This window comes from Phyllostomus hastatus, unplaced genomic scaffold (genome assembly GCF_019186645.2).
Source record: "Phyllostomus hastatus isolate PE091 unplaced genomic scaffold, TTU_PhHast_1.1 phas_contig_64, whole genome shotgun sequence".
Taxonomy (NCBI): domain Eukaryota; kingdom Metazoa; phylum Chordata; class Mammalia; order Chiroptera; family Phyllostomidae; genus Phyllostomus; species Phyllostomus hastatus.
The window spans coordinates 9152708-9180566 of NW_025333928.1; the positions used below are offsets into that span (position 1 = coordinate 9152708).

Consider the following 27859-nt stretch of genomic DNA (forward strand, 5'->3'; position numbering starts at 1 on the left):
AGTGGTCGGGGCTTGAAGTGTTGGGATTGGTTGAGGGGCTGGAAGAGAATCAGAGACAATGGAGGTGGAGAGTCCTGGATCAGGGCACTTGCTGTACGTTAGAGTTCAGGGTCTTATATACCACAAGAGTAGGGGCGGGTATCGGTAGCTGGATGGAGAATGGGGGCCCAGAAAGGACTCAGGCAGGGCAGAATGGCACTCTTATTGGCTAAGGGCTTCACTAATGTCCCCGGCCCCCGTCTCTTCTCCGCGATGTCCCTAGCTGTCACCCGCCTCTTGCGCTTGTCTCCGGTTGTCACAGATATCCCTGAGCTGGCACCGCTTGCTGGCAGCACCCTTTGGGTACTGCCATTGGCTGAGACAGTGATTTATTTTGCCCCTCTGTTGCTAAAGTGAGAGAATGCGCTTATTGGTTGATGAGGCAAATTAATCGCAAATTTAGCCCGTCCCTCTCCCGCTTCCCTAGCTGTCATTCCTTCTGACCTTCTTGGGAGAATTGAAAAATTTCTCAGCTCTTCCCATTGACTGAGGATACTGTCTGTCACCACCTAAATAGACGTCACTGTCTGTCAATTTGACCTCCGCCTGTTCCCCTTTTCATTGGCTGCCTTTTTACTGTTCCTATTAGCCGGGCCCCCCTGTTCTTTCATAGTACCCGCCTCCTGCTGTGGTCATTCACTCTTCCGCCGTTATTATTGGCTAGAAGGTTCAGTTCCTGCTTTTCTATTAGTTATTTTCTTCATCCCACCTCCTCCTGCCTTTACTCGCCCTCTCATTGGTCTTTTACATTTCTTCCATTTCCTCTTCCCACCTCCAACCTCACCCCACCCTTCCAGCGATTGGCAGAAGCCCAGTTCCCTCTCTCCTATTATTCGTCCAAGCCCTATAACAGGGCGGGAGCAAAAAGAACCGCGATGGGTCGGCCCGCGCGCAGGCGTGAAAAGCTGGCCGCTTAGCCGGGACCCGGGCGTGTGCGCAGGCGCGAGGTTGGCTGCTTGCGCAAAGCAGGAGGGAGGGGGCGGCGGCGACAGACCTCTAGGGGTGAGAAGACTGCGAGCGAAACCCGGGCGCGAGGCATCCCCGGATCCCAGCGCCGCTTCCGCGTGCCCAGAGGCAGCCTGTGCGCTGCCCCCGCCCCGGGCTCGCGCCCGGCCGCGCCCTTCACCTCCCCTACCTCGGCTGGCGGTGCGGAGCGGCCCCGGAGCGGCCTGAGGGGCGGCGCCTTCTGTGGCCGTCCCGGCCGTGGTGGGGGGGATGTGAGGGGCGGCCCGCAGCCATGGAGACGGGCCCGGCGCCGCTTGTGGCTCCGCCGCGCCGTCATGGCGCCCCCCAGGCCCCCTCGCCGCCGCCCCGCGGCTCCCGGACCGGGCCCATCGTCGTGGTGGCCCCGGGGCCTCCAGTGACCACAGCCACTTCAGCCCCGGTCACCCTAGTGGCCCCCGGGGAGGCACGGCCTGCGTGGGTACCAGGGCCGACCCAGACCTCGGCCCTGGTTTCGGCCCCTACGGTCACGGGCAGCACAGTGGTGGTGCTAACCCTGGAGGCCTCACCCGAAGCGCACATCTCCCCCGGCCCGGAACCCCTGGAGCCCACGACAGTAATAAGAGAGGAGACGTCGATGGCTCTGGCCCTAGGGGCAGACTCTCTTAAGACGGAGGAGACTAGAACCTCACCCGCTTCTGGACCAGGTACCTCCACCAGGACCCCTTCCAGAATGGCTCCTGGAGCCCTGACCGCCAAACCCCCGCTTGCCCCTAAGCCGGGAACCACAGTGGCCTCAGGAATGACTGCAGCAATTGCAGCAGTGACAGCAGGAGAGGTGACAAGTGGACATGGAGCTGCAGTAGCAACATCAGCATCAACAAGACAGGTTCCAGAGGGCCCCTCAGGGTCTGGCACAGGCCCTTCAGGAACTAGTGAGGCTCTGGTAGCTGTTGTGACGGTGACCCCTGCTCCTGAGCCTACTGAAAACTCTCAGGACTTAGGCTCCACGTCCAGCCTGGGACCTGGCATTTCTGGGCCTCGAGGGCAGGCCCCGGACACTCTGAGCTACTTGGACTCCGTAAGCCTCATGTCTGGGACCTTGGAGTCCTTGGCGGATGATGTGAGCTCCATGGGCTCAGACTCGGAGATAAATGGGCTGGCCTTGCGGAAGACAGACAAGTATGGCTTCCTTGGGGGCAGCCAGTACTCGGGCAGCCTGTGAGTACCCAGTGGGCACCCAATGGGACTGCTTCAGGGAAGCAGAGGTTTGGGGAAGGAAAAAAAGAAGCATCTTTCCCAGACTGGCAGCCCAGCCTCTGAGGATCCAGGGGTGATTGGCGGGAACGTGGGATATTTGGTGATTCCACTCATGCTCTAGAGTACCCTGAAGTTTCTGCACGCTCTTATGTTCGTGAGTTTTAGAGCAGATGTCAGGAGTTCTGGGTTTGAGCCTAAGCCTTGCCTTTGGTGTATTGTATGTCCTTGAGCTGATGTCTACCTCATTTCTGTGCCTCAGTTTCCTCTTTGAAGTGAAAGGTTGAGTGTGATGATATCTAAGGTTGTCCCAGCTTGATATGAAACTCCAGCTTTGGGCCAGGTATTCTAGAGGGTTGGCTGGGCAGGGATTCTGGTAGAGATCTTTGGTACCATAGTGGAAAAGAGTCTGGGGAATGAAGCAGGCACTTCACTTTTCTCATAGCCCTAGGTCTGATGGGGTGGGGGTGGGGAGGAATTTGATTGAGGGAGGGGAGATCCTGAAGGCGGGACTCCTCTATGAAACAGAGAAGGGCAGGCTTGTGTTTTCAGTGAGGGAAAGGGGGTGGGGAAGTCCTCTTCCCCATTTCCTCATCTCCCCAACCCAGCTTACTCTTTCCTAGTTCCCTCCGGGGGCCTGAGTCACTCCTGAGGTGGGGGTGTGATCACTTTTGACTTCTTCCTTCTCTTTCTGTTTGATCTTGCCCATCGTTCCTGTGCCCCTGTAAGCTGCTGGTCAGTTCAGCATCACCTGAGCACCCAGGTGACAGGCCCTGTGCAGGATGTTAAGGCTAAAAGAGTCATTTCAAGATGATGATCATCTGCAGGAAGAAACATACCTAAACACTTGGTTTCAATGTGTGTTAGGTTTAGCTTAGAGATCTTCACAGGATTTTGTAAGCACCTAGGGAAGGGATCTTTTGCCCAATCTGGGAATGCGGCAGATGCTGATCTGAATCTTGAAGAATGAGTAGCATTTAGTCATGGCTGGGCCTATTGGGGTTGATGGGGGACCTGCCTGGTGTTGGGAGAATCCCTGTATTCTAGGCCATATTCTAGGCAGGGTTTTTTGTAATCCAACAAAATAATCAGAAAACCTTTGAGCACCAACATTCATGGTCCCACGAGGGGAAGGAAACTGAAATGTGACCCTGATGTTTTCCCTGAATGTGTCGTTGGACCCAGTTTACCGATGAAGAAGCAGTTGAGTGGACTGCCTCACTCATACAATATGGATCTGTGGGACTCGTGGTTCTCTCCTCAATCCCATGCTGCCCTAGGAACTTGGATTGAATTGGATTTAGTGAGCCCTGCTTGTGTGCCAGGTGCTGTGCTGGGTGCTATTTCTCTGCTTTGTAGTATTGTCCCTCTAAAATCCATCTTCCATGCTGGAAGAAACTACTGAGGTGAGGCTGATAGGGCCCCATATACCTTAAAAACTTTTAGGAGCTCCCCACTGACCAAAGTATAATGTCCAAGTGCTTTAGCCTGCACATAGGCTTCTTATTATCTGGCTCTGCCAACCTCTCTGGTCTTTTCTCCTACTACTACTCACCATGCACTTAGTGCTGTGGCCCTGTTGAACTGATTCATATTAGGTCAGGGATGCCTTTCTCCTCCTTTTCCTGCCGAGTTCTACTCAGTCTTTTGTGGCTTGCCCCAGATGTCCCCTCCAGGAACCCTTCCCTGATACCTACTTTCCCTACTCTAAGTAGATATTTCTGTGCATTTTTGTCATTGCATTTTAGACACCATATTGTAATTATTTCCCTTGGTAACTTGTGACCTTTTTGAGGGCAGGAAAGCTTTTTTACTCATCTTGGCCTTTAGCAGAGTTTGGAACTGACTTAAAGAGATTAATGAGAGAGTTTCTGTTTTGTTTAAGGAGCTTCTAGGACAAAAGAAACTCTCATTTAATGAGCCCTTACATTTAACTGTCCTTTATAAGTTTCTCAATAGTCTTCTCATAACTTTGTGATGTAGGTGGTGATATCCCTTTTTACAGATGAGGAAGAGACTCAGGTTATTACTTGCCAAGATACCCCAACTTCTAAGGGACGTAACTGGGATTTGAGCTCAGGTCTGTCTGGAAACCCAAGCTCTTCCATTCTACTCACCTCCTGGTACTGGCTCCTACAAGTAACTGTTTCAAGACTGATGGGGCATCTTGAATGTGAAGCTCTGACAGAACAGTGGGCAAACAGTGTAAGGAAAGCTTTATTTGCTGGGGAATCTGGGATGATTTCAGGGAGGAAGAGGTGAAGGGAATTGCCGATGGCCCAAGGGATCTCAAGAGTCAGGTAGGAGAAAATTCAGTTGCTTCTAAGGAGACAGAGAAGTATATATGTTCTATATTTTATTTTATGGGTAGTAATCGATAATACTTACTGCACCCCTGCTATATGTTATCTCATATAAACTTTCTGGTAGATATTGTTTTTTCCTCCATCTTACAAATGAGGAAATTGGGGCTAAGAGGTATTAAGTGACTTGCCTAAGGTGACACAATAAATGAATAAATGGTAAAGCTAGAACTTGGATCCAGGTCTAATGCAAAGTATGGTTTTAAATACTCCATATTCTCTCCCCAAACTTACAGACGTCAGAAGTGAGACTTAAACACACTTCTGTATACAGATCCAACGTCAAAACACAATGTCTGTGCAGAGATCCCTTCCAAAGGGAAAAAGTCTTCAGTTTGGTGAACTAGGGACTTGGATAGCAAAGTCTCCAGACATCCTGATGTTTGGCAGCTCACAAAATACCTTTATATCCAGTCTCTATTTGAGGCTCAGGAGGTAGCTGGCCTCTTTCCCCCTAGCAATCTAGGTTTTATACTACTGCTACTGACCCTTTCCATGCTCCCCCCATCCTGCAGAGAGAGCTCTATTCCAGTGGATGTGGCTCGGCAGCGGGAGCTCAAATGGCTGGAGATGTTCAGTAACTGGGATAAGTGGCTGTCTCGGCGTTTCCAGAAGGTTGGAGAAGGCTAAGTAGTGGGCAGGGCAATGGACAAGGGGCGGTGGGCGGGGGGGGGGGTGGGCCCTTGTACTCTGGGGAAGCCCCCAGGAACATGATAGTATCTACTCTCTGGAACACATTGGGGAGAGCTGGTATTTGGGCCTAGGGGGAAGATTAGCTTTAAAGATAGAAGACCAGGCCAGGTCTAGTGGTGTCAAGCTATGGATGTGGGAGGGGTGTCCCAAGGAGCCTAAGGACAGCTGGGGAAAACTTGGAGGCCGGGCCAGCTCCTGAAGCTGTCCCCCTGCCTGCCACTCTGTGCCGTAGGTGAAGCTGCGCTGCCGGAAGGGAATCCCCTCCTCCCTCAGAGCCAAGGCCTGGCAGTATCTGTCCAATAGCAAGGAACTCCTGGAGCAGAACCCCGGCAAGTTTGAGGTGCGTCCAGGGTGTGGGGACATGTGACACTGGGTGAAGGGTATCGTTAGCACCCCCAGATCCTGAGGTAATTTCTGCTGTTGCACTGCAGGAGCTGGAACGGGCTCCTGGGGACCCCAAGTGGCTGGATGTGATTGAGAAGGACCTGCACCGCCAGTTCCCTTTCCATGAGATGTTTGCTGCTCGAGGGGGGCATGGGTAAGGTGCCTAGCCACGTGAGTCAGTTAGCAAACATTTATGGAAGGCTCCAGATGGATATAGGACTGGGTTGAAAGCAGTTCATGCTCTCCAGGACTTCTAGAAGACTGGTCTTTCATGGATTGAGTGTCAAGCCATATTAAAGGAAGTGTTCTGGGAAGAAGACTCTAATGGGGGGTGGTGGAGGTACATGGTAGGGGGTGGGAGAGGGAGGTACATCAAGGGCTCATGGCATTTGAGCTGGGTTTTGAAGGCCAGTTGGGAACAGAGCAGGGGACAAGTTTTAACTGCCTGGGGGGTTATGTAAGCTGTGTTTGGACAGCAGGGTCGCATAGAGCTGAGGCTGGAAAAGCAGTTTAGGGCCAAGGCACTTGAATTTTTGTTGTTTATCCCAGGCTCCCTCAAGATGTATACATACTACCCCCCAGTAATATGCAAGATGATCTTAGGTGGTTCTCGGATATTTTTATCAATAAGTTCATCCTTTGAGAAAGTTAATGAGCGTGTGCTATCTGCCAAGCACTGTTCCAGTCACAGATGACAGCAGTGAACCAGAGACAAAAACTCCTGCCCTGATTGGGCTTATATTTTAGTGGGGCTAGGCAATAAGATGATGGAAAGCACATTTTATGTGAAATAAATGATGGTAAGTATTAAAGAGGAGTTTAAAGCAAGGAACGGGAATAGAGAATGTGAATAGAGATTGGGGTTATAGATGACCAGATCTGACTTGTGTTTTAAAAGGATCATCCTGACTGCTGTGCTGAGCATAGCCTGTAAGGAAACACGGGCAAAGGCAGAGAGACCAATTAGGAGACTGTTTCCATGTTCCAGGAGAGAGATTGATGGATGAGGGTGGTAGCAGTGGAACTGTGGGGAGAAGTGGTTAGATTCTGGTTATATTTTGAAGGTAGAGCCAAAAGGATTTGCCAGTCGGTTAGATGTGGAGTGTAAAGAGAGGGGAGAAGTTATGGTGACTCTCAAGGTTTTTGGCCTGGGAAACTAGAAGAATGGAGTTACCATATACTGATGTGGTTGGGGGAAACCGGGGGAAAAGTAGGCTTGGGAAGTGTATCAGGAGCTCAGTTTTAAAATGTATAGTTTGAAATGCTTATTAGACAGATGGAGATGTCAAGTGGATTAGATGTATAATATATACAGCTGGATTTGGGGGAGAGGTTTAAACTGGAAATTGAAGAGCTGTCAGCCTCTAGATGGGACTAAGTCTCACTCTTGGAACTAGATGAAGTTGACAAAGCAGCAAGTATATATAAGAAAGGAAGCACAGAGATTGAGCCCTGCCGCTCTAACATTTCAAGAATAGTAATTACTGAGAACGAACTAGTAAAGGGGACTAGGAAGAGAAGCTGGAGAGTTAGAAGGAAAACCAGGAGTGTGTGATTCCTGTAAGCCAGGGGTGTCACGCTCATTTTCACCAGGGACCACGTCAGCCTTGTGGTTGCCTTCAGAGGGTTGAATGTAATTTCAACTCTTTAACTGTTAAGGGGTAGTTACATTTATACAGTCCTAAAATTATTTTGGCCCTTTGAAGGCAACCTTGAGGCTGATGTGGCCCCTGGTGAAAATGAGTTTGTCACCCTGTTGTAAGCAAAGTGAAGAGGGGTTTCAGGATCAGCTGTATGGAATTTTGCTGATGGGCCAAGTAAAGTAAAGCTGCAAATTGACCTCTGGACTTAGCACTGTGGAGGTCTTTGGTGACCTTGATAAAAACAGTTGTGAAGAACATGGGGTTAAAGCCTGACTGGGAAAAGGGAAGAAAGAAATTGAAGACAGTGAGTTTATATTCTGGAGGTGTTTCACTGAATAGGTAAGGAAAGAAACAGTGCAATATATAGTGGAGAAAGGGGTCAAGAGACTTGCTTTAAGCTAGAGGAAATAATGGATGTTACTATGCCAGTGAGAATGATATAGTAGGAGAAAAATTGATGATGCAGGAGAGATGGGAAGGTTGCTGAAGGGGGCCTGTGTAGGCAAGAGGAGATGGGATTCAGTCCCAAGTGGAAAGGCTATGCTTGGCCAGGATCATAGACAGTTCACACGTAGCACCAAGGGAGATGGCAGGGCACAGAAGCAGACAGGTATTAGGTGAAACGAGCAGTATGTCAAACCTGTCATTTCATGGGTGCTATTGCAAAGTGGAGAATACTAGTATGGGTGGTAAACAGATAAAGGACAAGTGAAGACCATACTTCAGTGATGGAGTTCTGGGAACATTACTTTTTTCTGGTTAAGTGATGAAGGTCTGAAATGTGAAGTGGCTTGGAGGTGGAGAGAAGGAACAGAATGAATGAAATTCAGGTTATAGTGTTGGTAGGACTTGGTGATTAAGCATGGGTAATGAAGGAAGGCTTTCTGTTCTTTGATGTGAGGCTGTGTGGATGGAATTCCAAGACACAGCAATGGGGCAACCCTCAAGGAAGACAAGCAGGTCTAGAGCAGAGATTTTATTCTTTTGGATGTAGAGACAAGAGAAGGGTCTGAGGTACAGGTGGCTTCCCAAGCCTTCACTAAGGACCAGAGCCAACACTAAGGACCAACACTGAAGGTGTTGGGGGTGGGGGGCGGGGCACTGATGAAATCTGAGAGAAAGATTAGGCAGGCCCTGCCCTGGAGAGCTCCTCCTCTGGGATGTTAAAAGCATTCAGACAATGCTAGAGGAAGACTGAAGCTGTGAATATTGAAAGCTTCCTCACGAAGATGACCTTGAAGGTTTATGGGATGTTGACAGATGGAGGGAGAGCAAGCACAGACTGCTGGGGAATGGTAGGTAGCATGTGAGGTGTGCAGACAAGGGTGGAAATCTGCAGCCTGGAGTGCTTTGATTGTGGTCTGAGTCTTTGGTTTGAGCTTGACAGGCAGGACTAGGAAGGGAAATGGAGGTGTGTGGGTAGAGCTCTGAGGTTAATCTAGAATTAGATTTAGGAAAGGGCTGGGGCTGGGGCTGGGGCTGGTGGTGGGGCAAGTTTAGTTTGGGTCAGAGAGCTCCCAACTCTTGTGATTGCCCTCATGGTCTTTCCCAATACCCACAGGCAACAGGACCTGTATCGAATCCTTAAGGCCTACACTATCTACCGGCCTGACGAGGGCTACTGCCAGGCCCAGGCCCCAGTGGCTGCAGTGCTGCTCATGCACATGCCTGCTGAGGTCAGCATACTCTGGTCCAGGTTGGGGAGGAGATGGGAGAGCTTTCTGCTTTGTTTCTCAGAACCCATCCCTTCCTCCTTGTTCTTATCCTTCTCAGCAAGCCTTTTGGTGCCTGGTGCAGATCTGCGACAAGTACCTCCCTGGTTACTACAGTGCAGGGCTGGTGAGTGTCTGGAGGCTTGGTATAATAGGGCTGTGACTTTTCCCCAAGGCTGCAAGGAGGTCCTTGCCCTGCCTCACCCTCTGCCTTTTTGTCCCTCTGCTCTGGGTCTGTCCCACTAAGGTGAGGATCCTCTGCTTGATCTAGTTCTATATCAAGGGGCCACAGCAGGCCTTTTCTCATGGCTCACCTCACTTCTAGGAGGCCATTCAGCTGGATGGAGAAATCTTTTTTGCACTGTTGCGCCGGGCCTCCCCACTGGCACACCGGCACCTGCGGCGGCAGCGCATTGACCCTGTGCTCTACATGACGGAATGGTTTATGTGCATCTTTGCCCGCACCCTGCCCTGGGCTTCTGTGCTGCGTGTCTGGGATATGTTCTTCTGTGAAGGTATATTTATAGCCATTCAGGCCATGAGGGGGCTGGGGTTTTCGTGGCACCTCCCAGGTGGTGGTCTGCTGATAGAAGGTGCTTGTTGAGTCTGGGGGCTGGAAACTGAGGCCTGGTTTTGGCTCTGCCACCAGCCCAGAGCCTGTTCTCCCTCCCAGGAACCTGAGACCCATGGCAGCTCATTTCTCTTCTTGGGGCCTCAGTTTCCTCTTGTGTAAGGTTGGCAGTAGACAGGGATGGGAGTTGTGAGTCCCTCCTAAATGGGACAGGCAGAGGTCCCAGGCATGGTCACCTGTGCTGTCTTTTCTCTGATAATGCAGGCGTAAAGATCATTTTCCGGGTGGCCCTGGTGTTGCTGCGGCACACACTGGGCTCAGTGGAGAAGCTGCGCTCCTGCCAGGGCATGTATGAAACCATGGAGCAGCTGCGCAACCTGCCCCAACAGTGCATGCAGGAGGACTTCCTGGTGCATGAGGTAGGCCCTGGCCTCGGCAAACTCCACACTTACTTTAAGCCATCCTCACCTCATCTGCATTCTGGTACCCATTTCTTCTCCATCTAGGTGACTAACCTCCCAGTGACAGAAGCACTGATTGAGCGAGAAAACACAGCCCAGCTCAAGAAGTGGCGGGAAACCCGGGGGGAGCTACAGTATCGGCCTTCACGGAGACTACACGGCTCCCGGGCCATCCATGAGGAGCGCCGGCGGCAGCAGCCACCTCTTGGCCCCTCCTCTAGCCTCCTCAGCCTCAGTAACCTTAAGAGCCGAGGCTCCCTGGCTGCTGGAGGGGCCCCATCTCCACCCCCACCTTCCCACAAGGCCAGTGCTGGGCCTGTCCCAGGGCCTGTGGTCACTGCTGAGGGACTGCATCCATCCCTTCCTTCGCCTACTGGTAACAGCACCCCACTGGGTCCCGGCAAGGAGACCCGGAGGCAGGAGAAGGAACGGCAGAAGCAGGAGAAGGAACGTGAGAAGGAGCGACAAAAACAGGAGAAAGAGAGGGAGAAGCGGGAGAAGGAGCGGCAGAAATGGGAAAAAGAGCAGGAGAAGGAACGGCAGAAGCAGGAGAAGGAGCAGCAGAAGCAAGAGAAGAAGGCCCAAGGCAGGAAGCTTTCACTGCGTCGAAAGGCAGATGGGCCCCCACCTCCCCAGGATGGTGGGGATAGGTCCTCAGTCTCTGAGGCCCGGCAGGATGCTTATTTCTGACTTCTGCCCTGGGGCTGGACTTCATGGCCCCCCTCTTTTTCTCTCAGCCAAGAGCAGGCCCTTCAGCAGACTGTCCCTCTTTCTGAGGAAAATGGCTTGATTCCCATCTCCCTGCCAGCTGCAATCCTTACACAGCCAGGACAGTCAGAGTGCATGGGGCAGCTGCATTTCCCTGAGACAGACAGCTGTTGAACAAGTCTGGAGTTAGGCCCAGCTGGGGTCTGTCACTCCTGCCCCAGTTCCCTTTGAAGTCCCTTCCCAGGTGCTGTCCTGATTGGCCTTTTGTCACCACAAGGTGACTCCTGGCAATGGGAGTTAGCAGTTTTCAGATTCTTACACTCTGGTTGCTCCCATTACCCATGAAGTGGAACTGGTGTTTTGTTTTGTTCTTTTTTTTTTTTTATTCAGTACTGCCTGCCTCCCCGTTTCTGGCTGGGGACCAGGGCCCTCCTTGCTTGACTTCTGGACATCTCTGTTGTAATTATGTACAAAGGACCTGGTTGGCCCAGAGTAGGGCTGTTCTCTCTATCTTGTCCTTTGGGTCTCCTTCCACAATGTTCTTGCACTCTTAGTTTATTTAAGGGGACATGCACTGGAACAGGAAATGTCCCCCATTTCCTCGCTCACCACCCTCCTGCTCTCATACACCCACTTTCCTCTATTCTGAGGCTTCCCCTACTTTGCCTCATCAGGACTTCCACCTTTCACCTTGATCCCTTCTAAGACTCCGGCTCCTATCTGGGAAAGGGGTCTTTTTTGAGTTCCAGGGGGTGGAACCCAATGTTTACATTCTCTTCTGTATCTGCCCCCATGCCATGCAGCGCTTTTGAGAAACCAGAAAAGAACCTGCTATTGTACCTGGGACTGTCTCTTGCCTTGTTATTTGATGAGGGGGGTTGGGATAAGGACTAGAGAGGGAGGGAGGGAGTGAGCCATGAGTGAGCCAGATCTACTGAAGCACTGGGCTGGTTTCGACAGGTAAGGTACCTCTTGGCTTTTGGTCCATCCCAGTTCATCAACGAACAGTGGTTGAGTTCTTCCTCCACCTTTGCTTGGGATCTACTGCCTGCATTATCACTGGCTCTCTAAAACCCTCTATGTATCACCTGCATCATCTGGATCTCCTTCCCAAAGCACTCAGGGAAACGAGGGGGACTGAGGGTGGCTAGAAAGCCAGTCTGGGGGTGGGGGTGGTGTGAGCTGGGCTCTTGGCCAGCTGCCTGGCATAGCTGCTGGTACTGGGCCTCTGTTCTGTGTGTGTGGGGGTCAGGGTGTTGTGGGGGGCAGGGGGTGGTGCAGCCAGCTGCTTCCAGAGTTCACAGTTAAACTCTCAGCCCCTGGTTTTCTGCTGCCAGCTTGTAGGCCCGCTGCCTTGGGGGTCAGGGTGGTAAAGGAATAGGGTTTTTGTGGCCCCAGGGCATGGCTCCACCTGGCAGTTCTCCAAAAGGATGAGGCCCACGGGTGTGTGGTCTGCCTGGTCCTGGTAGGAGAGGAGGTTCCCCCAGAGGATGAATCAGTGGCGCTGGTAGCTGGTAATTAGGGCCCAGCCCTCTTCTTTAGCAAGATGCCCTCCTGGTTTGGAGCTGGTGTTCTGTACCCACAGAAGAAACTGAGCACAGGCTTCGGTGCAGTTTCATGGTAGTACAATCTAGAGGAAACAGGGCAGGAGAGGGGTGGTCCATCTTATTACCCTGGGGACCCCCATGCTGCCCTCCTATGGTTCCAGTAGGCTCTTCCTGGGTACAGCCTTAGCCTAGTGGGTTTCAGGAGTGTCCTAGAGAGCTGGAAGTGTTGTCCACACAGCCCTGAGACCCACTCCTCCCACTTTCCTACTCCAGCTCAGCCTTAGACCAGACTACAGACCCTAGGCAGGAGCCATGGGGCTAAGAGAGGGGCTTTATTCTGCGGCTGTGATTGGAGAGAGAGGCTCTTGTGCCTTTCTCCAGGCCTATCTGAGATCAGGGCACGAGGGGCTCTGGCCCGGGTACTGGGCACAGGTACCACTGCAACCTCCCCTTTGATGGCCCTTTCCACCTCAGAAATCAGGAACTCGCCCTGGGTACTGGCGTAAGGTAAATGACTTCCCCCAGGTCCTAAAGGAAGCTGGGTTCGTAAGTGCCCCGCAGTGGTCAGGATCCTCCAGGCGGGCCATCAGGAGAACTGGGCCTGCCTTCTGGGAGAGGGGCGAAACTGTACCTTGGGCTAGAAGAGGGCAGACAACTGAACGCTGAGAGTGGGAAAATAGGATTTTCAATAAGAGGGGCGCAGAGCTCCTGGCCAGTCCTGGGGAAAGGTGACACAACCTTGGATAGGGCAACTAGGGCAGGAGCCCACTGGCCCTGCTCGGATTTTGCTCTCCACCATGAATGACTCAGGGAGTCCCTTAAAAGTCGAGTGCGCTCCACTCTCTCCCCAGAGCCTCTACTCTGAGAGGGAACCAAAACCACTTCGGGCCATCCCTCTCCTCCGATGAGGGTCTAAATGTTTACTCGTTCCCTCTTTTCGCCCTACTTGCTCACGTCGCTTCTGGGAGGGGACGGCATTGTTTCCCCGGCTCATCACACACTCCCGCCCGCTCCTTCAGTAAATCGTCTCACAGGAGTGAAGTCACTTCCGGCCTTCCCTGGCGCTTTCCGCAGTTCTCTTCCGGTGATGGCGGTCTTGTGCCCCGGATGTAACCCTAGCGAAAGCAGCTCCTCTTTCCTTTTGCAGCCTTTCTTGGGTTCTTAGGTGAGCGTGCGTCAGTGGGACTGCTCGAATCTCTGTGGTTCTGTCGCGTCTCTAGTTTGTACGCATAGTCCGAGACAGTTGGGGGTCACCCGCGGAGTTGGAAGTATGGGGCAGGGCGGCCAGGGCGCGAAGTCCTGAGTCCGCTGGGGCCTCACGGGGTCTGAGGGAGCTGGGAGTGGAGGAGCAGGCATCAGCCGGCGGATCGAGTCGCGCCCAGGATTTCGGCGGCTTGTTATTAGGGGAAGCCTGTCTCCTTTCATCAAGGTTGGGGGTGCCTGGGGGAGCTCCTCTGCGCGTCCACTTCTCAGACGCTGTTCCAGCAACTCTTTTGGATATCAAAACAGGTCCCCTTTCGGTCCCTGATTTTGTGTTACTTCCCCTCACAAACTGGATCTAATACCTTCCCAGGGAAATGTTTATTGAGCTGGGGGACCTCTCGTGGTGAGTATCTTCCTCGCCTAGTTCCCTTAATCTGCTCCCTTTTCCTTAGCTCGGTTTGGGGAAGACCTTTTGTCCAGTCATGCCAAAGAGGAAAGTGACCTTTCAAGGCGTGGGAAATGAGGATGATGAGGATGAAATCAGTGTTCCTAAGAAGAAGGTGAGGAGGCCAGACTCCTACATTCTGGGGAAAAGTGAGGGGGAGGAAAAAGGATCTAGTTCCTTTTTTCTTCTAGTAGCCAGAAGAGGGAAAAGGCTTTGAGAGAGGGGGGGGGAGGAGAGGGAGGGAGGGAGAGAGGAAGGAAGGAAGGAAGGAAAGGAAAGAGAGGAAAGGAAGAAAGAAAGAGGGAAAGAGAAAGAAAAAGAAAGAAAAAAGGGTCGAAAGGGCTAGTTTTCCATGTTCTTTGAGAAGTGGGTTTGGAGGATTTTCAGTTTGAGTCCAGATCTTAGAGCATTTTGAGGAATTGTATGGGTGCTAAGAAAAAAGTTAATACTTTACCTTTCACCTAAGTTCTATCTGAGCCAATAGTCTAATTAACAGAGACAGATTAACAGGGGAAGATCAGATTTTAATACATGCACATGGGAAATTCACATAAGTATGAAAATTCCAAGGACTGTGAGGCAACATTAGGTATATGTGACATTTTGGACAAAGGAGTAAAAATGGGGAATGGAGTCTTAGATTTCAGAAGTGAGAATCAGCGATTTACAGTTGAGGAAGAGCAGAACACACATGGCAGGCAAATTCTTGCTAGGCAACTCAAGAAACAGTAGGTCACAGGGAATATATACCTTAAAGGCTCTTGTGTAAAGCCCTACTATTTACCATACTTAATTCAAATCAGACTGAGGTGAACATCCTAAGATTTCCTTCCCATAGTAGGTTTTTCTATCTGAATCTCTTGGGCAGGAAAGGGGGAGGTCAAAAGTTCTTTTTGAGTCTTCTTTCATTTACTTTTAACTTTTTAAAATTTATTTACTTTTAGAGAGAGGGGAAGGGAGGGAAAAAGGGAGGAAGAGGAACATCAATGTGTGAGAGATAACATCAATCGGTTGCCTCTCACAAGCCTCCAACTGGCGACCTTTCACAGGCTGGCATTCAATCCACTGAGCCACACCAGCTTAAAATTAATATTCCAAAAAGGCAGCTTCAGGGTGGCAAAACTTTGGTTCCCTTCAGTAACCAGTAACCTGCATCTGTGGACTGTCTGGCTCCTGCTCACAGCTGGTGGACCCTGTGGCTGGGGCAGGGGGTCCTGGAAGCCGATTCAAAGGCAAACACTCTTTGGACAGTGATGAGGAGGATGACGATGAGGGGTCCAGCAAATATGACATCCTGGCCTCAGAGGATGTGGAAGGTGAGCTATACCTAAAAATTAACTCTATTGGGGGAACAAATAGGCTTCTGGGACTGTGGGCAAAGGAGGCTCGTGTCTCTTTTGCATGCCTAGCATGGATGCCTGTGTCTTTGGTGCAGGTCAGGAAGCAGCCACACTTCCCAGTGAGGGAGGTGTGCGTATCACACCCTTCAACCTACAGGAAGAGATGGAAGAAGGCCACTTTGATGCAGATGGCAACTACTTTCTGAACCGGGATGCCCAGATCCGAGACAGCTGGCTGGACAACATTGACTGGGTGTGGCTCAGGGGCTGGCATGGCTGGAATCTGGAGGCAGCAAGTGCTTGGGCCTTGCTGATAGTTTGTGGGAAATAACCCCTGTCTTTTCACATTACAGGTGAAGATCAGGGAGCGGCCACCTGATCAGCACTCACGGTCAGATTCAGAGGAGGAAGACAGCCTGGGCCAGACACCAATGAGTCCCCAAGCCCTCCTTGAGGGCCTTCTGGAGCTCCTGTTGCCAAGAGAGACAGTGGCTGGGGCACTGAGGCGTCTGGGGGCCAGAGGAGGGGGCAAAAGGGGCAGCAAGGGACCTGGACGGCCAAGCTCCCCCCAGCGCTTGGACCGGCTGTCTGGGTTGGCTGACCAGATGGTGGCTCGGGGCAACCTTGGCGTTTATCAGGAGACAAGAGAACGATTAGCCATGCAGCTGAAGGGGTTAGGGTGCCGGACCCAGGGACCCCCTGACCCCATATCCCAACCTTCTCTGGACATGTTTGCTGAGGAAGTGGCAGAGGGAGAGCTGGAGACCCCAATGCCTGTCCAGAGAGGAGGTGAGATTTGAGGGCAGATGGAGGGGTGTTGTGACAGGAGCGGGACACTTGAGACCCAAATGGCTTCCCTGTTATTTTAGAAGCAGAGTCTCCAGGAGACGGTCTGGAGGACGTGATGTGGGAATATAAGTGGGAGAACACAGGGGATGCTGAGCTGTACGGGCCCTTCACCAGCACCCAGATGCAGGTAAACCCTTTTGCGCCTCTTTTCTTTCTGCCCAGCCCTTACCCCATCAGTCCTGCTCCAGTTCTGCCCTCTCTTCCTGCAGACCTGGGTGAATGAAGGCTACTTCCCTGATGGTGTTTACTGCCGGAAGCTGGATCCCCCTGGTGGACAGTTCTACAACTCCAAACGAATTGACTTTGACCTCTACACCTGAGCCTTCTGAGGGCCAATTTGGTGGCCCCTTCTTTTTTGGACTCTGGAAGGAGCCCCAGCTGCCTCAGGCAGTGAGTTTATTGCGGGCCACTTTTCAGTCGCTTTTCCTTTCCCAATAAAAGCCTGTAGTTGTGTGTTAGGTCCTTGGCTGTGCTGATGGCCAGAAGCCAGGGACCTCCTCAGCCCCTTTGGATTTGCCTTTGCCCTTGAATGTTTCCTCATGAAGTTCTTCTTTGGGAATTTCTGGTCCCTTGAACCATCTCATCTTTGTTTACCACTCCTAGGGGCAGAGCCAGGGCTGTCAGGTGGCTTGTGGACTCCCCACCCAGACTGCTCACCATCTAAAAAATCCTTTCACTCACACATCATTCTCCAGTATTGCGGGTTCCTGTTTTGCTGTTCTTAGGTCTTTGGCTTTTAGGACCTTAGAGTCTTTGTCTTTGCAGCCAGTATAGCATAGAGCCCCAGAAGTGGAGACTTAAGGCCTTGAAGGCTGGGACATCTGTTGGGTGTAAGAAGCCTGGTGTTCACTGGCTCCCCCCTGCCTCAAGCTCTTTAAGTGAAGTGAAAACTCAGCACTGGCTCATGGAGCCCCTTCAAGGCCACTTGGGGCAACTATCCAATGAGCAGGCACTAAGGGGTATTACCTCACTGGAGGTTACTCTGAATCAGAGGGCTGGCCCAGATGGGCTCTTTTTCCAGACTTTTTTGGTACCAGGTCTTTTCTGCCTGGTGTTTGAGGTCCTAAAGCTTACCTTTCCTGGGCTCCCACAGTGTGCCTAGCACAGGGCTAGTGCCTTGAGGGAACTGAGAGAACTGGGTTGGTCCCTTTCCAGGGAGTGTGAGTGCTGAGGAGGGAGGCAGACAGGTATTATTGTATAGCCTGGACCTGACACTGCCACCACCCCGTCCCATTAGTGCTGCCCTAGGCCTCTCCTCATTTGGGCACCAAGTTAGGTTGATTCCTCTACTTTTCCACATTGGCTCTCCATTGGAATCTGATGGGGAGCTGTAAAATTATTCCTTAGAGAATCTGAATGATTGGTCTAGGTAGTGGCCTGGAGGTTGGCGGGGGGCGGTTAAAAACTCCCAGGTGTTTCCAATGTGGAGAATGTTGGCCAGGTGGAGAACCATTGGGCCTGATCTCCATGAGTAAGGTTATACCTGGGGAGGGGCCAGTTCCTAGATCCTGCTGTGGTAGCGTAGCTGATCAAGTGTGTGGCCAGGGCTCTGGTGGAGTTTGTCAATTAAAGGAGAGCTGAGCACCAGAGTGTGAGGAGCCAGGCCAGGAACTAGGGAAGATGGGTGAGGTGAGGTGGGATTACCTGATAATTCTAGTGAGGTCTCCAACTCATATAATAGACTCACTCTCGTGCTAAGCCAGACCTAGTTTTCATTTATTATCAGATGCCTTTGGTTGCAAGATGGTTTACTTCAAGTCATTAGGAAAGAAAATTCTACCTATATGTCATTGATTAAAAGGTGCATCCTGAGTTCAGAAGTGTTCAAAGGTAAAAAGCAGGTTAAGACCAATGAAATAGAGTGTTCACCTTTATATTCCCCAGTGACTAAATCATGGGAGTTGCTCAGTGTTTGGTGAGTAGAAGCCAAGGGACAGCTGCCCTGGAGGTCCCACTGGCACCTGAGGCTCCACCTATCCAGAGCTGACCTTCCCCTCGCAGCCTTTCCTTGTGTTCACCTCCCTGTGACACTGGGCAGAACGGTTGCCACCCAAAGATGTCCACATCTTCAACCTCAGAACCCATGAGTATGTGACCTTACAAAGCAAAAGGGCTTGTATAGAAATGAATGATACTGAGGTGGGCCCAGTGCAGTCACGGTCCTGTAGCATGGAAGAGGGAGTCTGCAGGGTCAAAGTGAGAGGTGGGTGGAGATACTACACTGCTGCTGGCTCTAAGGATGGAAGGGTCATGTGCCAAGGAGTGCAGTGGCCTGTAGGAGCTGGAAAAGGCAAGAAAAAAGGATTCTATCCAGTCTCCATAAAGGAATGCAGCTTTGTTGATAGGACTTTAGCTCAGTGAAAATCATTTTGGACTTCTGACAGCTACATCTCTAAGATAATAAAACATGCTGTTTTTAGCCATCAAGTTTGTGGTCATTTCTTACAGCCCCAATAGGAAACTAACCCACACCCTAACCTCTGCATGCCTCTCCCCCTCAAGAAGACTGTCACATGCTCCCTGTGGCCACATCTCTCTTTCAAGCCCCTATCAACACATAACTCCCTAGCTTTAAAAAAAAAAAAACTGTATGTGTGTATAACTTTTCAAGTGTAAGTTTTTTAAAAAAATTACTTATTTAAATAAATTTTTAAATAAGTAAATAAGCTATTTTATAAAGAGTTTTGTAGATTTCCCAAAAATGAACAAAAGTAGTATAGAGAGTACTCAGTTTCCCCCTTTCAGTGGCACACTTGCTACAACTAGTGAACCAACATTACTATTTTTAACAAAATTACTGAGATATCCACCCATTTAAAGTGGTTTTTAGTCTATTCAGTGTTGTACAATCATCGCTACAGTCTAATTTTAGTGCGCTTTTGCTTACCCTAAGAGCAGCCCCACCCATTACAGTTCCCATCACTCCTCACTGCCCCACATTACCCTCCAGTCTCTGGCAACCACTAATTTTCTTCCTCTTTCTGTAGATTTGACTATTCTGGACATTTCATACAAACAGAATCGCACAATATGTGGTCTTCGTGTTTTATGTGTCTGCTTCTTGCACTTAGCATGTTTTCAAGATTGTAACAGTATTTTAATTTTTATTGCTGGATGATATTCCATTGTACAGCTGTATGGTAATTACTGTTAACTAAACCTCAAAGTTTATTTGGATTTTAATTCTCATTTTCCCCTAATGTCCATTATCTGTTTCAGAATCTCTCCTAGTACACCACATTGCATTTAGTTGTCATGCCTCTTTAGCTTCCTCTGGTCTGACAGTTCCTCAGACTTGTTTTCACTGATCTCGAGAGTTTTGAAGAGTACCTGTTAGGTATTTTGTAATATATTCCTAAAATTTGGGCTTCTCTGGTGTTTTTCTCATGATTGGATCTGGGTTATGGGTTTTGGGCAGGAAGATCCTGGAGATGAAGGTCTTTATCTTTTACTGAAAACCTTTAATGAGTCCACACTGCCCTCAGGATAAAGTTCACAAGCTTGAAGCTTACTGAGAGGTCTTCCACAGCCTGGCTGGAGCCAGGTGCTCCATCCAGTTCCACATCTGCCTTTGTTTCCCTTCTCCCTTCTCTCCCCATATTCCAGGCTCCAGTCTGCTCCCCGAATGGCAGATAATTTCATTTCTCCAGGCTGAGCTAGTGATGCACTTCTCTTTTATATCTGGGAAAAACCAATGAACGTAGCAGTTGTGACTTAGTGCTAGGCCTCCTTTTCTTAAAGGCTTCCTAACTTCCACTCCCTACTTCCCATGCGACTCATTATTGCTTCTACTGTTTCCAGCAGCACAAATCCCTGACACAACACCTAGAGCAGTTTCTCCTGGTCTATCTCCACCAGTTAGCCTGAGATGGGATCAGTGGTGATGTAGGAGGGTGCAGCCAAAGGGTCCCCAAATAGAGATTTGGAATGGGGTTCAGAACTCAAGGTGTCCAGGAAATATTAGAAAAATATATAGAATGTCCTTACCCTCCACTCCAGGGGAAGGGACAAATGGAGCAGGGCCATTGAGAGCTGTTTCCCATAGCAACAGCCTTGCAGCTACCCTCTGGTGTGGTCTTTTAACATATCTATGGCCTTTGGCTGGTTACATAGATATGTTAAATAGCTCTGGCCAAACTCTCAGCCAGGGAAATGGAAGTAACTTTCCCTAGTTTGGAGCCTGGGAGGCAACTCCCCCTGGTTACCACGCCTGTACCTGCGTGAGAACTTGGAAATGATTGGTTCCATGACGGGGCCACACCTGCCCAGACCAACAATGGCAGTCCAGTAAAGCTAGAAGGCTTTGAGAGTTCTGGCATGTGAGGCCGAGTGTGGGAAGAGTCGGGAATGGGGCTGCAGAAGATTGGCGCGGGATTTAAAATCCAGACTTGGCGGCCATTGAGGAGAGAACCATGCGGCTTTAGCAGAGTGGGGACTCCCGCAGCCATGCAGACACCGTCCGCGATGCAGCCGCCTGCAGCTCCTCTACCACCCGGCTCCGAGCCCCAGCCGGCTCTGCAGCTGTGGCCGAGAGAAGGGGCCACCAGTAAATGACTCGGGAGCACCGGGTCACTGCCCGGCCACTGCAGCCACCGCCAGGCCTCCGCAAGCTGTGCCCGTGCTCTCACCGCTCTCGGGCTCAGCTAACATTGCAGCCACCTGCTCTGGCCAGGACACAATGAGCTCCGCGCTAGCCCTCTTGGTGCTGCTGCTGCTGCTGCCACTGCAGTCGCTCTCCCAGAAAGGGGGATCCCCCCCTCCCCCCTGCAGCCATGGGAAGAATCACTACGCTGCTTTAGCTGGAGATCCTGACAACACAACCAATGGTGCTGGGAACTAAGGAAGGCCTGCCAGCTGAGCACAAATTACTAGGAAAAACCAAGAACTGCCTAAGCCACGGACTTCTATTTCTTTTTCTGAGATACAGTACCCCAGACTGGGCAAAGGCGGGAAGGAAGGACTGTGTGTGTTTGTGGGTATTTCAAGGGACTTTGGGATTTTAACAAAGACATTAAGTCATTACTTTTAGTCTGTATAACTTGAATAAATAACTCTTTTCTTTTTCACCAATCTCTAGCATGGAGAGCTATAATTCTCTGGCTTAGAGAAAGGTGAACCTAGTACAGGGGGACCCCAGGAGAAACGGGGATTAATTCCCTAGTATTGTGGGACCCTCTTCCCTGGTGGCCAATCGGGGAGGATCATGGGAAACCACATGTGCAGTAGCTTTAAAGTAATGCAACTACTTGTATATACTCAGTAAAAGCCCACCAAAACTAGCCAGGAAGGATCCACCCTATAAGAATAAAGTCCCTCCAGCCCTTGAGGTCAATCTCTGCTTGGAGTTGACCTGCTCCCATGTTCTCTTCTATGAACTCTGGGTGTTCAGTTCAATTCTTTGTCCCAATCACGAAGAACCTGGTTACCTGTGCCCACCTGTGACAGTGATGAATGAATGAATAGTGAATGAGCCAATTCTTTCCTGGCTCTGTGGCAGGGGGACAAACTCCCATTTGAGCCAGGTCGGAGAGTGGAGGCCTCTGGGGCTGTTTGTCTTTGCTGCCCCAAAAGGGATGAGATGTGACCTGGGTGAGTGGTGTACAGGTGTCTAGACCTAAGAGTTTCTCAAGGGGGTAGGGCAGAGGAGTCATTAAGGTCATTCTAACCCCTGGGAGTGTCACTGCACCATTTACAGGAGGTGTTCCAGGTCAAAACTGCAGATGTCATCACTGCATCCAGGACACCAGAGCCTTCAAAATGTAGCTTCTTGCCTTTGGCAGGCCATTTTCCAGGAGAATAGCAGGAGTGGGGGTAGGCAACTGAGTATTTCTAGTTGAGAGTCAGGGTATCACACTTCCCTGGGCATTCGGCGTGTTCCTGGGGGAGAGAAGCACTGTGCAGGAGTGCCAAAGGGGGCTAAAATTAACAAAGGGTCAGGCTCCACAAAGCCTGCGGAGTTTGGGGAAGTCTTAATGCCTTTGACACATTTGCCACCCCTTCCAGACCCACGCTGCTGGCTCGATGCCTCATTGCACCGTCACTGAACTCCAGCCTCCCAGGCAGTGGGGAGGCCTGGGACTGAGCAGCTTGTCTTCCATTCTGCTCCCAGTTGGAACCTAGCTGGAGCCCTGGAGATACCCAGCTGCTCCCAATGCTGGGACCTGATAGGTCCCATAATAATTTCTCTATCACTTCCTCCAGGAAAGTTTCTTGACCCCCAGATTTGAGTAAGACCTCCTGTTACATGGTCCCATAAGTCCTTGTGCTTTACCTTTGTAATTGTTCCCAATGGCTGCAGTAGGTTCTATGAGAGCTGGAAACATGGGGAGTCTGTGTATCCCCAGTACTGAATGTCATGCCTAGTACATAGTAGATGCTCAGTACATATTTGTTGAAAAGGGTTTAGAAGGGTGGTCTGAGATGCAGGTCAGGTCTGCCTTAGAGCTCCCCAGTCTCAGCAGATAAATAATGGCTCAAGGGAGGAAATGGAGAACTGGGCTACAAAAGGACCATGACAAGTTCAGAATTGGGACACAAGGGATCTCAACAAAACTCCTGTTACAAACACCATGAGCTCTCCTGCCTCTGTTTTGTTTAAGGTGCTTCCTTTCCCTGGAACACTCACTTTAGACTCCTCCACGGAGCTCTCTCACATTCCTCCTTCTGCCCTCCTCCTGTGAGGATTCATTTGACCCTTTCTTAGGCTCATGAGGCACTGTTTTTGTCCCCCAAGGGAAACAGGGCAGACTACTGACTCATGCTAGATTATTTATATGCAAGTGACTCTTGAGAACACAAGCCTCCAAACTCAGGGGTTTAATACTAAACAACCTCAAAAGTGATTGTTTTTAGCAGCAAACCCCTCTTTTTAAAAAGCCTTTATTTTGCCCTGGCTGGTGTGGCTCAGTGGATCAAGTGCTGGTCTGTGTACCAAAGGGTTACCAATTCGATTCCCAGTCAGGGCACACGCCGCCTGGGTTGTAGGCCAGGTCGCCAGTAGGGGGTGTGTGAGAGACAACCACACATTGATGTTTCTCCTTTCCCCTCTATCTAAAATTAAATAAATAAAATCTTAAAAAAATAAAAAAGCCTTTATTTTGCTATTGACATAATAATGCTCGTAGTTTTAAAACTTCAAGTAGCATTCCAAGTCATAATAAGCAAATGAAAAAATAACAAAGCCCTCAGTCTTGCCAACAGATCTCACTCCCGTACAACTGCTCTAACTCCTTTAGCTGTTACTACTGATACTTACCTCCATGTTTCTAATAATATACCACTTCTTAAAAATTCCATTGCTTTTAGCCCTGGTTGGTGTGGTTCAGTGGACTGAGTGCCGGCCTGCGAACCAAGGGGTCACTGGTTGGATGCCCAGTCAGGGCACATGCCTGAGTTGCAGGCCAGGTCAGGTCAGTCCCCAATAGGGGGCGCATGAGAGGCAACCACACATTGATGTTTCTCTCCCTCTCTCCCTTCCCCTCTCTAAAAATAAATGAATAAAATATTTAAAAAAATAAAAAAATCCATTGCTTCTAGACATCATGTCTTTTTTATAACAACTTGAGATATAATTCACATATCATACATTTCACACATTCGAGGTGTATAATTCAATGAATTTTTAATACATTCACAGAGTTCTACAGCATCATCACAATCAATTTCAAAACATTCATATCACCTCAGGAAGAAATTCTGTACCCCATTTCTCCCCCATCTACCCACCCCTGGCAACCACCAATCTACTTTTGTTTTAATGGATTTTCCTTTATTGAACATTTCAAATATAGGAATCATACAATATGTGGTCCTCTGTGACTGGCTTCTTTTGCCGGCCTTACTCTTTTCAAGGTTCGCCGTTGTTGCAGCGCTTGTCATTGCTCCCTTTCTTTTCAAAGCTGAACACTGCTCTGTTGTATGGCACTTTGCATTCTGTTTACCCTCTTGTCAGTTGCTGGACTTGGTTGTTTCTGCTTTGGGGCAGTTACAAATACTGCTTCGTGAGCAAGTTTTTGCATGTGTATAAAAGTTTATGTTTTCAATTCTTTTGGGTATATACCTAAGAGTGGAATTGTTGGATCCTATGGTTATGCTCACATGGTTTAACGCATTAGTGTTTTGCCCTGATATGAAAGATTGACGGTTTAATTCCCGTTCAGGGTACAACATGCCTGTGTTGTGGGTTCAGTTCCTGGTTGGGGAAGCAACTGAGTGATGTTTCTCTCTCACACTGATGTTTCTCTCCCCCTCTTTTGCCCACCCGTCCCCTCTCTCTAAAAATAAATAAATAAATAAAATTTAGTATTCTGAGGAACTGCTAAACTTTTTACAAAGTGGCTGCACCATTACATGTTTCCAACTGCAGTGTATGAGGGTTAAACATTGTACCTCTTTTTCCTTTACTTAAATTTATGTACTGAAAACACCATCACAATAAATTGGATGTCAGAGCCACCTGTAATAAATAAAAGGTAGCCAATAAAAATATACCATTAAAACAAAACAGGGCTATAAAAGTCTGGACACTTTTTCCACCTGCCCTAAGCCCAAGGCCTGTTCCCTAGTAACGGGAAGACAGCACATGCTCCAGACGCATGAGAACATATTACACCCAATCTGAGACTGCTTTCTTGGCATAGAGGGGTTGGAAGAGAATGGAAAGGGAACCTCTTTTTTATTCTGACTTCGTACTTCATGCAGGCCCAGTACTACCTAAAAACATCTGAAAGGAATGAAGGTATCCACCCCATGCTTTTGGAATGCTGGACTAGAGGTTGCTTCTGCATCATGCTTACAACGGGGAGATAACACTTTCTGAGCATACCTTCAAGGCACCACTAGATCCCTTCCCCGTGTGCCTGCTCTAACACCAAGGCCTAGCAACTCCCTCTACCCTGCACCTGGCTGCACCCACCCCTGGTAGCAGAGGTTTCTGTTGACTCAGGACCAGGTAAATGAGGCCCACCAGCAGAAGTCCATGCGCGCTGGGCGGCACGAGCAGGGTGGAGGTCATGGTGTGGTTGGTTGCCAAGATGCCACTGGGGTAAGCCTATGTTCACCAGCTGCAGGTTGAGGTCAGTAAAGGGGGACTGAGCAGCACCCAGCCTGCCCCCCCCTTCAGAAGGCCGGGAACCCTAGGGGGGCACTATGGCCCCTACTGAGAAAGTTCTGTGGAGGGATGTTACGTGGCGGAGTAGTAGTCCTCACACAGGATCCTCATCCTGCACCATTTCCCTGTTGGCCAAGATCTGCACCATCCTCCCAGGAGTCCTGGGTCCCATTCCTCAGACCTCAAAAAGGCTGAAGGGGCAGCTCCCAGGCCTCAGGGGCATCCAGTTGCTGCGGCTCCCAGGCGGCTTCCTAAACATAGTGTCTCAAATGCTTGTTGACAGCTTAAACTGGATTCCCAAATATGTAAACCCGATAGAAGTGCCTTGGTTCTGATGGATTGGGGGCATGTACCAGTTAATTCCAGCAGGAAACAGAATCCAACTCAGATGGTTCTACAGCAGTGCAGTCCAATTGAACCTTCTGTAATGGTTGAAATTTCTAAATCTGCATTAGTTAAATTCTCTAAATATTCTAAATTATAGCCATGGGTCAAATTGGATTAATAGAGACTACTACAGACTACTTACTGAAAAAAAGTACAAGATCTGAACTAGGACCTGTGGGGTTTTTTTTGTTTGTGTGTGTGTTTTGATTTTGAGAGTACATTTATGAAAGCTGGGGACAGTAAAGGGCTTAGGATAGAAGAAGCAGCAGAAAAGAGCCTACACACGGCTGCTTTGGCTTTCTAGAACTGTTCAAGGTGCGGCTGCTGTCAGCTCACTGGAAAATGAGAGAAAGGGGGCCTTGGGCACGGGTTCAGGGGTTAGCTGGGACAGCTGCTGCTGCCCACTGCTCCCCTGGTTGCGTCTTGTGAGGACCCTTAAAGTTTGGTAGATGCCCACTTGTGGGGGAAGGAAAGGGGGAGGGAAAGGCACAGGTGTGCTCCTGGGAGGAAGAGCACGCCAGGACCTGGTTTTGAATCCTGATTCTACCTCTTACCGGCTGGGTGAACTTAGGAAGCCTCTGAGCCATCATGGCTCTCTCTGTAATTGGAGTAGGACCCACATCAGCGCCGGTGCTCTTCTCTTGAACTAAACTCGCTCTTGAGTAGCACTCACTCTTGAGGTAAACTCATCTGGACTCATGGCTTTCAATACCATCCAATGCTGACGTCCCCCAAATTTACATCTTGAAATCTCCACGTGGGTGTCTAATAGGCATCTCACATTTAGCATGCTCCCAGATGAACTCTTTGTATTCTCCACCCCCAGCCATCCCACATCAGGCAACAACAATTCGGTTCTTACAGTTGGTCAGGCCAAAGACCTTGGTGTTGTCCACAAACCTCTCTCTCACATCCCCATGTCCCATATGTTAGAAAAAACAACCTGTTGGTTCTACCTCAAAAGATATTCAGCAGACAACCACTTCTCTCCACATCTGCACTCACCCTGATTCAGACCCAGTCATCTCTCTGGCCAGGGGCAGGAGCCCCTCACTGGTCTCTATGCTCCCACATTTGTCCCCAGAGTCTGTCTTCCCTGTAGGATCCAGAAGGGGCCTTTTCAAAGGCAAAGCCCTCCAATATCCCTCCATTGACTCAGAGCAAAAGTCCTCAAGATCACCTCAACGGATTTGGTTCTGTTTCCTCAGTGACCTCCCCTTACCACCCTCTCCCTGTCATGTGCCCTGATGCAGCCTCACTGGCCTCCTGGGGGGTTTCCATAACATGCTAAGTATGATCTGATTTTAGGGCCTTTGACTTGGCTTTGTCCTCCTAGGGATCTCCTTCCCTGGGGATTGCATGGTTGGTTCCCTCATGCCCCTCAGGTTTCTGCTCAGATGTCACCGTCTCAGAGAGGCCTTCCTGTAGAAATGAGAATTTCCCATATCCCCTTTTCTGCTTTATGTTCCTCCATAACATCTATCATTATATATCCACGCAAAGTTTCTGTCTCATTTCGGGAGAAGGTCACCTCCAGGAGGACAGACAACTGGCTCTTTATTTAGTTCATTTCTATATCATATGCCTGACACATGGCTAGTGTTCAACAAAATTGTGGAATAAATGAACAAATTAAACAACCCTGTGAGGTAAATCTGTTATTCTCATTTTGTTTATTTTTAAAAGTGATTTTATTTATTTATTTCTAGGGAGAGGAGAAAGAGAGGGATAGAAACCTCAATTGGTTGCCTCTTGCATGCACCCTGGGGACCAGGGATTGAACCTGCAACCCAGGCATGTGCCTTGACCAGGAATTAAACTGGTTACCTTTCCCTTTGCGGATGACGCCTATCAACTGGGCTAAACTGGTCAGGGCTGTTACTCTCATTTTAAAGGTCAGGAAAACCGAGACTCAGAAATGTGCCCAAATACACACAGCTAAAGACTGGTGGAGTTGCCTTCCATCTAGTCTGTTTTACTCCAAAGCCCAGGGCCTTATTCATGAATTGCCCATTGGCCATTATATCCATGACATCAACTGGCATGAAGTGTATTCTTACATGAAAATCAGTTTTAGAAGTGAGTGCCAAGAAAACACTGACCGCTTTTTGACTAAGAGAACTCATCATGCAAATTGTTCCCTACAGGGTCAACCCCAGGAAGCTTAGTCAAATGTGAAGTCAAATCCGAGGTTGGTCACTCTATT

The 27859-nt window shown here is 49.8% G+C and overlaps 2 protein-coding genes and 1 pseudogene across 2 annotated transcripts; 2 read left to right on the plus strand and 1 right to left on the minus strand.

The window, feature by feature from the left end:
- Positions 1-939: 939 nt before the first annotated feature.
- TBC1D10B (TBC1 domain family member 10B) lies at positions 940-11617 on the plus strand. The gene is made up of 9 exons (XM_045848987.1): positions 940-2202; positions 5117-5216; positions 5527-5634; positions 5726-5832; positions 8883-8997; positions 9095-9160; positions 9359-9548; positions 9869-10023; positions 10111-11617. The coding sequence occupies exons 1-9, from the start codon at positions 1277-1279 to the stop codon at positions 10753-10755; spliced, it is 2412 nt and encodes an 803-aa protein (XP_045704943.1). The 5' UTR covers positions 940-1276; the 3' UTR covers positions 10756-11617.
- Positions 11618-13381: 1764 nt separating this feature from the next.
- On the plus strand, positions 13382-18584 carry CD2BP2 (CD2 cytoplasmic tail binding protein 2). The gene is made up of 7 exons (XM_045849168.1): positions 13382-13485; positions 13976-14083; positions 15152-15284; positions 15404-15561; positions 15662-16097; positions 16178-16284; positions 16367-18584. The coding sequence occupies exons 2-7, from the start codon at positions 14006-14008 to the stop codon at positions 16475-16477; spliced, it is 1023 nt and encodes a 340-aa protein (XP_045705124.1). The 5' UTR covers positions 13382-13485; positions 13976-14005; the 3' UTR covers positions 16478-18584.
- Positions 18585-21986: 3402 nt separating this feature from the next.
- LOC123825450 lies at positions 21987-25414 on the minus strand (annotated as a pseudogene).
- Positions 25415-27859: the final 2445 nt, after the last annotated feature.